This window comes from Cannabis sativa, chromosome 4 (assembly GCF_029168945.1).
Source record: "Cannabis sativa cultivar Pink pepper isolate KNU-18-1 chromosome 4, ASM2916894v1, whole genome shotgun sequence".
Classification (NCBI taxonomy): Eukaryota; Viridiplantae; Streptophyta; class Magnoliopsida; order Rosales; family Cannabaceae; genus Cannabis; species Cannabis sativa.
Window position 1 is genome coordinate 70893522 of NC_083604.1, and position 12175 is coordinate 70905696.

Sequence of the window (12175 nt, forward strand, 5' to 3'; positions counted from 1 at the left end):
ACTAATTAAAATTAGTTTTTAAACCATTTTAAATTATATGATTATTTATTGAATCTTTCTCAATTAAATTATAGACCACCTAATATAAAACTAAGTATACGTAACTTTCTTCTAGTATACTTTTTAATGGGTAATACCCATTGATGGGAACTAAAAAAAATTAATAAGGTAATAATCTAATAACCTTTTTATGGCAAGTTTCTAAAAATTATTATTTTTTTTAAAAAAATTATATTTATTTTTTATAAAATTGGAAAAATAATTACAACTAATAATTTGAAAAAAAAAATTATAAATTATTTTTAAAAATTAATTAAATTTACTATTTTATTATTTTATGAAATTATGAGTTTATTAATAATTTATTATTGTAAAACTAAAAATCATTTACATGTATATTAATGTGTTTTTTTTATTAGAAGAATAGGAGCTTGATTGTGGAATCCAATTGTCTTAATATTATTCATATTCTTAAAAATAAAACGCTACAATACTTCTTAGTTCTTACTTAGGCTATCATTGTTAGAAAAATATTATTACCATCCAATGATTTTTTTTTGATATTACCATGAATCATTCTCCTAGAATAACTAATGAGGTGTTGTTCATTATTTATATTTTTAGGATTAGAAGATGATAATCTTGTCTAGGGGTCAAATATAATTTTTTGTGCTGAAATTCTTGTGTTGGCAATTGCCATTATTCAATAATGTTTATGACACTTTTTTCTTCCTTCATTTTTTTTTGTTAAAATTTTCTTCATTGGTTTTGTTCTTATAGATTTGGTAAGCTCAAGTATTTTAAAAAAAAAACAAAAACATATAAATAATTGTTAATTATTATAAAATTAAAGATTTTAGGTTTAAAAAAAATCTTATACATTTTATGTGTATTACAGTTTAAAGCTTAAAATTATTATTTTTTTATTTTCAGTAATGCAATTTAGAATTCTAGTATGAAGAAATTTTATAAAAAGATAAATATACACTTTTTTTCTTTTTAATCTTTAAAATAATTTTTATTAAAAAAAATAGTTTGTTAATTTTTTAAATGCGTTTTATTTTTTAAATAACAATTCTATTTATAAATTTTTTATTTCTATTAATAGTTTTATCTATTTTAGGAATATAGAGAATAACAAAATAGGAAATATTAATTTTTTAATATTTAATTAATGATTATAAATATTAACCATTAGATATTTGATCCAATGGTCAAGAATAAAATACACATACATGGGTAATACCCATTAAGAGCATACCCATATATGTATATAAATGGGTGCATTTGTAATGAGTATTACTCATGAATGGGTAATATTAGAAAAAGGGGAATTACCCCTATATACTATTTTTTTTTTAACTTTTTTTTTTCTTTTCAATTTTACGGTTTGGGTTTCTGAAGTGGTTGCAGCGCTAGTTGCAATAGGGGTTCTGTACGATTTTTTGTTGCAATTTAGGTTGCAGCGCTAGTTGTAGTAGGAGTTTCTATGTAGAATTCCGTAAAAATAGAAGAAAAAAAATTGTTTTTAAGTATAAAAATGAATAAGCCCCTAGAAAAAATTGAGTTTTTATGATTAATTTTTCTATTTAATTAGAACAATTTCTCATTTTTACATTATATGGGCTGGAATTGTTCCATTAGTTGAAAAAAAAATAATTAAAAAAAATTGGCAAAAAAGTAATAAAAAAAGTTAAGTTTGACTTAAAATATTTTTCATATAAATATATTTTTGATATAAAGTAAATAAGATGTATTTTTTGATATTTTCTTTAATTAAGTAGTTAAATTAAGCATAAAAATTTAAATTTCTCTTTTATTATTCGTCATTAGATCAAAATTTAATGGTTTAATATTTTTAAAATTAATATTTATTATTAAATTTGTTTAGTAATCATTCATGGGTAATACCCATTGAGAAGTGTTCCATCTAAATATATAATTTACAGAAGAAACACGACAATATAATGAGCAAGAAAGCCAAACAAGCTAACTCCTATAAATTTTAGGAGTTTCTTTTTTCTTTTTTTTTTTTTTAATTTATATATATATAAATATAAGAAAATGTAGTAGAGTTTACTATTTTATGGCATAAATAAATAATGCAAAAAAATATGGAATTAAAAAATAATTAAAATTTAAAATAGAAATTCTTACACCAAAAATACAAAATGCATTCTTTGTTACTAAAATACCCCCACACGCTTATTGTTACTCTTTTACTCTTCAAGTTTATTTAATTACACTTATACCACTTGCACACACATTTCATGCATCACACTTGTTGCTTACTTCTCGCCACATTTCTCACGTGCCCACCTATTTCTTTTCTATTTCCCACATGCCTACCTCTTTTTTCTCACCTATTTCTTCTCCATTTCCCACCCCCTAAAACGAAAAATCTTAACTCTCCAAAATCCCACCCACGCCTCCACATCATCGCCCTCCTCTCTTGCCATCTTCCTCCCTCTCTCGATCTCCATTTCTTCTCGTCTCTCTCGTCCATCGATCTCCACCCACCCCTCCTCTCGTCGGTCTCCCTCTCCTCTCCGTCGCATACGTCAGACCACCACCACCTCTCGTCAGTGTCCCTCTCATCTCCGTCTCATAGGTCGAACCACTACCACCTCCTGTCCATCTCCCTCTCTCTCTTTCTCTCTCTCTTTCTCTCTCTCTCTCTCTCTCTCTCTCTCTCTCTCTCTCTCTCTCTCTCTCTCTCTCTCTCTCTCTCTCTCTCTCTCTCTCTCTCTCTCTCTCTCTCTCTCTCTCTCTCTCTCTCTCTCTCTCTCCGAGCTCTATAAATACATTTATTTATTATATATATTTATTTTATTATTGTATAAATTTAATGTGTTTTAAAGTTAGTTGTTATTGTAATAAAATTAATTAGTTATTTTATTTTAATTTAGGTAAAATTATAAAATTAATACAGGAAAAAAATGAGGGAAAATATAAATTTTCTGCCATCAATGGCAGAAAAATCTGTATTTTTTTTTTTTTACATTCCCAACGGTTTAAAACCGTCACGAAAATCGTCGCCTATTTTGTCCGTTTTGCGACAGTCGTATAGACGATGGTTATAGAAACCGGCGATAATACTTTAAACGACTGTTTTAAAGTAAAAATGCCGGGAAAAACCATTTTTATAGTAGTGTAACACCAATTTCTGAAAGAAAAAAAAACAGAGAAATGAATCTCTTTGAATCCCTGAATGTTACGCAACCAGAGGGAAACTAAGTAAATCTTTTTTCACTTATAACTTAGATAAATCAATCCAAAAATATTGTAGAAAAATAAAGATATGCGTAATTGATTTCATTACAAATAAACAAAATAATTTTGGAGAAGAACATTTGCAAACACACAAGAAAACTTCTCATATCGAACCAACCATAAATTTGAGAGCACATAACTAAATTGTGAAGATATTTACTTACATCCTTAAGCCCTCAATTTAGATAAACTCTGATTTTTTTTTATTCTTTACAAGTGAAATATATGACACTAAAGCCATCTTTCATTGACCTATATGAGTATTCTTTATACCTTTCGACACAATTAGTGCCATAAACTTAACAATATTGTTATGTTAAAGACACATATTACAGAAGCAAGAGCATGTTACTGATCAACTTGTATCCATATATGAGCTGAGCATGTAATTTATTTGCAAAGTAAAGTTGAATTAAAGACATATTCTATATTATAATAATATGATGAGTATCAATAATCTTCCGCAAGGGATTCAAAATAAACTCTTGTCTCTTGTATCAAATTAAACAACCAAATTTATAAGAAAGTGAACGTTTAAAAATATATTCTTATAAAGAGAGTGATGATTACATACAAGAGCTAGGGAACACATAGAATCATTCCTATATAAGAATAATTCTCATTGGTTCATGCCGTAGGACATACTTCTCCACGATTCAAAGGCGATATATATAAATATGTAAGATATAAGAAATTGATTAATGATCCTATTCTATTTCCTACAAAGTAGCCATTATACAAGATTATTTCATGGCAATCCATAGTAAGAGATGTTATATTACTTGTCACACTTTTTCTTGTCCAAGTCTCCCCCTTATCCCCCTTTGAAAGAAGAAAAAAAAGTGGACAAATCTTATTGAGATTGAAATTGAAAAGAGACTTAGCTAGAAAGACATGGATCAAAAGTTTGAAAATGTGGTCAATTTTCAATTTTCATGAACATGGGCAACCAGAAATGTCGCCTCTTGATTCGTTACCTCCCTTACTAATACATTAATTTTTTTTTTGTCTTTCTTAAATTCTTGAAGAGAACAAAATAACAAATCCCACAAAAACCATAACCACAAGCTATACTTACCTTCAACACTAACACCAAGAATTTTAATACCCCCAAATACTCTTTCTAAGCAAAAAAAAAAAAGCAATAGTAAAATTAAGATTGCATAGAGAGAATAAAACCCCATTTCAAATATATATTTTTAAAGAAAAATAACACTCATAATAAGCTAAAGTGGGAAGTGATATTAGAAGCATTAAATGTCTAATACTAGTGCTAGTACCAATGGAGTTGCACTTTCTCTTCTTCTATTTTTGTTTTCATCATCTTTGGTTTCACAAAATTGGCAAGTTTTAGCGTCTCCATCCCAAGAACAAACCATCAAACGACATGATCCATTGCGTCGTTTCAAGTACTACAATGGAATTTACGATGTTAGAAACAAGCATTACTGGGCTGTGCGTTTCTATTTATTTCTTTTTCATTTTTTTTTAAAATTTGTTCAAATATACATATATCTCACATGACATTTCATATATATAGATAGAATAACAGAAAAAATTGATAATAATTGGTTTATCTTATTATTTAATTTTTCTCATTTTTTTCAGTCTACGGCATTTACAGGAGTTCATGGGTATGCAATTGCAGGAGTATGGTTAGTATGTGGGATTGGAATAGGAATTTTCATGAGTGTGAAGCATAAGACCATGAACAATTGGCCAATTAAAGACTTATTGGATAATTACTATCTTCTAACCTTCTGTATGATCCTTTTCTTTACCATTCTTGCCATGTAAGTCCCATATCAATTATTCTCATCATATAATGTACGTAATATCTATATATAAATATAATTGTTTTTTTTTGTTTTTGAAGAGGGGCATCAAGTTTGGTGCTGTTAGCAAACCAAAGCTCAATGAAGAAAATGGAAAATTTAAAGGGAACCATATTGAGTGTAGGAGGAGAGGTTAGAAGGAGCCTAAAACATGTAATGAAAGCAATGACACATATGCAATATCTTTTGGTGGCTTACGATCCAACTATGGCTTCAACTTTGAACACCACAACTCATCGATTAGGAAGTGAGTCAAGAATTGTCCAATATTTTGTTGACAAGAATGGCCAATCCATTGAACGAGCTATTCAGATTTCGTATGCACAGATCTTTTATTTTCATATTCTTCGCGTGACATATAATTAATCTTATATATATATGCTTTTATTGCACACATTTTTTTAACTTTTATTAATTTGTAGTTATGTAGCACATATTGTGGTTGTGGCAACCAACTTGGTCTTAATCACCGCTGCATTAGGTATGTTCAACTTATGTTATGTGGAATTGGAAATTATAGAAATTAATTCAAAATTATGTTATTTTTATTTAAAAGAGTATACACTTAAAAAACAAGTGATACATTACTATATATGTGTACATGTATATTTTACACATATATTTCATTACTCTTTTTTTAAACACCCAAACCATTGTTGATTAAAAAAACAAACTGCTGAATCTGATAACATGGTTAGACTAATGGATTGCTGCTTAATTTGGCTGATCAGTTCTCATTCTGCTTCATTGGTACCCAGCATTTGTCTTGTAAGTTCTAGAATTTTATATACATACAAAATGTATTTATATAATTATCCCTTTCTTCTAATTTTATGTTAATTATATATATAAAATGTATAACCCTCTTGTCTCATAACATTATGACGATCAGTTTAATATTTTTGTGCTGGATATCAACAACACTACTCTGGGTTTTGACAGGCTTTGATTTCTTCCTTCACACGTGAGTGTAGTACTTCTATTCTATATACATTTAATTTTTTCAGAATTATAATTAGCTATACACAAATTTATGTATGTCTATGTGTACAGCCTTGCAGAAGATACATGTTATGCTTTCAAAGATTTTGAATCAAACCCAGAAAAGAGTAGTCTAAGCACAATGCTCCCATGCATGGATTCATCTTACTCTAATAAAATGATGGCCCAAATAGGCTACATAGTGCACACTTTCATAACTCAGGTTAATTAATTGCTTAACATTATTAATTATATATTTCTCCATTTTATTTTATTTTATATTAATATGTTGGTTACTTTTTTTTTTTCTACTTTCAGTTGAATTCTAAAATACCAGACTACTATAAATTGCTTGGATTTGATGGTGGAGTAGCAGAAAATGACTATTTATCTGGATTTGTAACTATTTGTAACCCTTTCGATGGAGCTCCTAACTACAGTTACATCCCACAAAGTTGCCCACAAAATACCATTCCAATTGGTCACATACCACATGTACTTTAGCCCCAAAATTTCTTTAATAATATTCATTAGAACAATATTCAATTATACAAATGATATTTTTATACAATATGGCTTTTTTTAAAAAAAAAATAAATAAATAATAATAAAGTAAAATAAAAAATATGAGAAAAAAACAGGTAACTGGTTACCTTAAGGAGGAGGGTACATCTCTAGTTAGCCTAAACTATTTTTTCTATATTTTTATTTTTTCCGTAAAATTATTATTTATTATTTTTCTTTTGAAAAAAATTGTAAACTTTGCCAAAAAGGCCTATAAAAAATGAAAATTTTCTTGCTTTTATTAGTTAATTAATATGTGTGTTTTTTTTTTACAGGTTCTTGCAAGCTTCACTTGTTATGAAAACGATAACGTTGAAAGGTGCCTAAGAGATGGAAAATTTGTGAGTGAAGAAATTTACAATATGGCTTCAGCTTACAGCCGATCAACTCAAGATATACTAAACGTATATCCAGACCTGCAAAGCCTGAGTGAATGTAAATTAGTAAAGGATAAGTTTAGTTATGTCGTTTTGAACGAATGTGTGCCGTTTCAAGTGGCAGTTCGGTTGCTTTGGCTCTCCATGTTGTCGCTTTCCGTAATTATGGTCGTTTTGGTCCTAATTTGGTTCATCAAAGCTATTCAAGACAAGGCTAGATGTTTCTCCTTGTGCTCTCTAATCCCTCGACCTCAACCACGACCCATCATACACAGATTTTAGAAAAATAAATTATATATATAGGATTTTAATTTTGATTAGAATTTTTTTTTATAAATAATTTTTTGAATAATCAAAATGAGAATTAAAATGTCAAAATTAATAGTCTATGGTTGTCGTAAGACAGAAGAAGTAGAGCCATGTGGAGAATATCACAATTGTAAAAGAAATTATTAATAATGTAGCTAATGAGAATATTTCTACTTTTTTTTTTGGCTTAATATAAAATTTCAATAAGAGACCACGAAACAACCCAAAGGACAAAGCCTTAAGTGGAAACAAGAGGTTTTGCCTCCTCGGAAGACAAAAAACCAAAATAAAAAACCGACCACGAACAATGAAGCACCGTCGCATGAACCTCGAACCTCCGTCCACCACGAACCCATAAACATCGTTGCACGAACCTTAGTCAACCTAAGAAAAGAGAGAAGGAGAGAGATCGATGCATTCCAAAAGGAAAAAAAGAGATCTGAGTATGAACTGTCCCTGAGGTTACGTTGGTTGCCTGTCTGTTTTCGAAAAGAGGCCACCGACCTGGGTGTTGCACGAAGATGGAAGAGGAAGGTCGTGGCAGAGAGTTGGGAGATCAGAGATGTTCAATCGTTCGTGGAAATCGATAGACATTCAACATGAGAAAAGAGAGAATAATAGAGATAGAGAGGTAAAGTTGGGCGAAAGAGAGAGTTTGGAGGAAGAGAGGGAATGTATGAATGGAAGAGATAAAATATATCATCCTAAATAAAATCCTATCGGGATAAAATAATTAGGGAAATCCTTAAATAGGGATAAAGGGTTTCCCCTTTACCTCATTTGGTTCCAGCAAAACAATAAAAAGTGAAAATTTAATTTTTCCTGTGACCAACCAAATAAGACCCTTCCTCCAAAGTGTGATAGAAGACTCATTAGGGGCGTGTTTGGCTAGTCAATAAAAAAATAATCTTTAACTTTGTTGATAATGTAATGTTTCCTTTTTTTTAGTGCTCAACCAAACATGGCCATTGTGATGTGGGATAAAAACTTTTAACATACCTTTTATCCCACTTTTTAATTTTTAAGTATAAAAAGTGGGATAAAATGTTCATTTTCTATAATAGTGAATGTTCTCGGCTTGCACAGTAGAGGTAACATCAAACTTGTTAGTCAATGCTTCCAGCACCACAACAATATTATTTTTGGCAATGATAGCGCCAACAACCCACAAACCTCTACAAGCTACATCCACAAAAATAGTAACAGTACATGTGCGGTAAATAGGTAGCAAGTCATCTTCTCTAAAAACTACTGAAAAGCTTCTGATGTTGGGGATCAAGAATCTGATTCACAAAGTTTTGAATCAAAGCTTTGACACTAGCCACCATAAGGTAAACACCCTCATGAAAAGCTTTATTCATTGACGTCCACATATCATAACACATGCAACCTACAAATATACTAAATTGCAACTTGAGAGCAAGAGGGATTCTAAGATGAAGATCGAAGTTCAAGATTCAGTTCAGTAAGGAAAAAGTATTATTAAAATGTAAATTCTCAGATCTCAAGCCTCATTAACTAAAAAACCAGACACCTTTAGTCACAAGACAATTAAAGAATAGATGTTGAAAAAAAATCATCACCTCCATGACAGATGGAGCAAGCCATATTATTACCAAAAACCCTTTGGAAGTGGCTCCCAAAAGGTAGGGCATCTCTACTAAGCTTCCACATGAAAATGTAGAGACGTTCATGGATCTTAAGCTTCTGAAGATCTTTCCACAAAGGGTCTAGATGGCTCCACTGTTGCTTTATCAAAGCACTATAAGCAAGTTTGGTGAAAAACCAACCTTCATGAGCATCCTTCTAAATGAGTTTATCAGGGTGTATGGATGGCATCCTCTTCAAAGAAAGAATTGACTCAACCAAGCTAGGCACAAACCAGTGGCGAAGCTTATCAGAGCCCCTACCACCATTTGCCTTAACCAGACAAAGGGTAAAAAAGGATGGGGAAACCTCATTAATATGATTGAAGGCAATTCGATAATTATCCCATTTAATTCAAAGAATCCACATAGCATTTCATACGTCAACAACATTATTAGAACCTACTAAAAAGCAAGTTTCATTTCTCAAAATCTCTCTAGTAGTCAAAATCCCAACACGTCGTGCTCATTAGGGTGCGTTTGGAAAGCCACAATGTAATTGGATTTGTGTGTAATTGGAGGTAATTACACAATTTAGCATGTTTGTCTGACCATGTAATTACACTATAACTGTGTAATTAGAAGTAATTGAGGGGTTCCAATTACACTCTTCAATTCTCATGGCCCCCCATGAGAATTGAATGTAATTACACTGTGTAATTACTAAAAACTTTCCATATTAAACATTAGCTACTAAAAAATATTATTTTCCCATGTAATTACTAACTATTTTACCAAACAAGATATTAGGAATTCATATGTAATTACCACCTCATATCCAAACACACCTTGCATTTTAAAATATAGTGTAATTACTAAACTGTGTAATTAACACTCTAGTATATACCCTACCTAGTAATTACACACTTACTTCCAAACACACTCTTAATAGAGCAGAAAAATTATGTGTTGCGACTATACTTGGCCAAGAATCTATGACACCAAAGGCCCTATCACATGAAGCTAATTTTCATTTGGCCCATGCTCATTAATTGAGGTATTTTGAAGATAATTCTACTTTGTTATCAACAATTTTGATTTTGAAATATAATTATCTTTGTGGTCAATAGAGATCACATGCAATTAATATGATATATATTAGATTAAAAGTGTTCTTATGATTTATTATTTATATATATAAATATAAAAAAAAAATACAATAGGAATACTTCATTTATCCCTATAAGATAGTGATATTTTATTAACTATTGATTAGGTTGACTTTTAAAAGTTTACACTGTATATTAATGGAATAGAATGCACACTATTTTAACTAAAAAATGTGCTTTAATTTTGTTAGAACTTTTCTAAAAGAATTAGAAGAAATATTGATTGGTCAATCTTTAGATTTTGTACAATTTTCATAAAATAATAATAATAATTATAATATTAAATTGTTCATGATCAAAATTTTGTTGCATCTATACAATAAAAAGGGTCATTTACAAAAATCTATGACTCTGTTGTAATGTTGATTAAATTTTCTATTATTATGTTGCTATAAAAATTTTCTATTATTATTATGTTGATTAGATTTTGTATACGAAAAAAATACATTATTGTATTTATTTATATACTAAACAGTATACATTATTATAGAATAATATTTATAGACTGTATTTATTTATTTATTTATTTATAGTCTTACGAATTCACATATATTGTTCTCTTGTTATTTTGTTGTTGATTTTTTGTTATATGTATATATTTTTATGTAGTTTTGATGTTGTTATCCTGTTACTTTTATGTGATTTTCTTGTTGTTTTATAGAATATCGTAAAAATATATATATAAAAAAATTTGAACATAAAAATATAAATATTTTACTAAAAATAGCTTTTGTGTAAATTTTCCTTTAAAAAAAAAAATTGCATCGGTTGGTAAAGCTCGCATATGCAAGCTTTATAAACTAACGCAATGCATATTATGGATGTGGGTCCCCAACGCAAAAAGGATTCCATTTTTAAAATTTTAAGATTTTTCTCGTCTTATTTTTTAGAGACCAATTAACAACTGACGTAAATTAATGATAATTTTGCATTAGTTGAAAAGCCTCGCACATGTTCTTCCCTGGCCTATTCCGTCACTCAACACTGTAAACAATCGCACAGATCGACATAAATAGTACTTTTTGTAGTAGTGTTCACCCCTATTTATAATTGTTGGGAAAAAAACAATAAACTTCAAACACAACGAAATAACAAAGAAACAAAACAAAATAATTTATTTAATTTGGTTAAACTACCAAACCCATGAAGAGAGATATATTTCGCATATCACTTTAAAATTTGTGTCTCAATCTCTCCACCCAAATCCCAATACACTCTTTGCTTCTTCTTCACTCTCACCACACAACAAACTCACACACACTTCTCTTCTCACAACTCACTATTTTTCTCCATACACATACCTCTCTTTTAGCAACAAAATTTGAACATCAAGACAACTTGAGTACAAGACATTCCAAAACTTTCTTAAAAGACTTATCAAAATTTGGCCAACAAAACTTTTCTTTTCTCTTAATTAATAATAACTCAAAAAAAAAAATTACAACTTAACAAATGTAGATAGATAAATAAATAATTTGAGTAAAACACCAACAATAATTTCCCACATAAGACAGGCTACCAAACTTGACAATAAAAAACCAAGGAAGTACTGTACCGCTTCCCTTAAACCCCTACACAACTTGGTATATATATTTAGACAACAACACAAGCAATGGGGTCAAAATGGAGAAAAGCATTCCCAGGACATCAAGGCTTTTGAAGCACAGGTTCTACTTGCATTCAATAGTTTGCATCTAATTAAAATACTTAGATTCAAAATAACATAATTAGCTGTTTGTATAATTTAAGGTACAAATATGTTAATAAATAATCTTTCTAGACACCTAAGCAATTAATATAATTAGTATAGTTAGTTAGGTATAACGACCTGATTTAACAATAATGATTATAATGATGATAAACAAAAAAAAAATAATAATAATAATACACCTCCTTTTTCAAGGAGTCCACATTCCACACCTAAACCAATCTTCACAATATATTGTTTGCGTGGCTATATTGCACTATTCATATTGATTAGTCATAAATATCATTAGCTAAATCACTTATATTAACATCTAATTAATGATAAGAACTATTATATATGCTTGCATTACATACTGTGAAAACTACTCGTGATA

The 12175-nt window shown here is 29.4% G+C and overlaps 1 protein-coding gene across 2 annotated transcripts; it reads left to right on the forward strand.

Moving 5' to 3' along the window:
* The first annotated feature begins 3810 nt into the window (after nucleotides 1-3810).
* LOC133037362 (uncharacterized) lies at nucleotides 3811-7537 on the forward strand. Of its 2 annotated transcripts, none has more exons than XM_061114422.1 (9): nucleotides 3811-4728; nucleotides 4882-5066; nucleotides 5150-5425; nucleotides 5531-5589; nucleotides 5840-5876; nucleotides 6001-6072; nucleotides 6162-6312; nucleotides 6408-6584; nucleotides 6929-7537. In XM_061114422.1, the coding sequence occupies exons 1-9, from the start codon at nucleotides 4531-4533 to the stop codon at nucleotides 7310-7312; spliced, it is 1539 nt and encodes a 512-aa protein (XP_060970405.1). In that variant the 5' UTR covers nucleotides 3811-4530; the 3' UTR covers nucleotides 7313-7537. The 2 variants fall into 2 exon arrangements, with proteins under 2 accessions (XP_060970405.1, XP_060970406.1); XM_061114423.1 differs by having other exon boundaries at nucleotides 4609-4728; nucleotides 4898-5066.
* Nucleotides 7538-12175: the final 4638 nt, after the last annotated feature.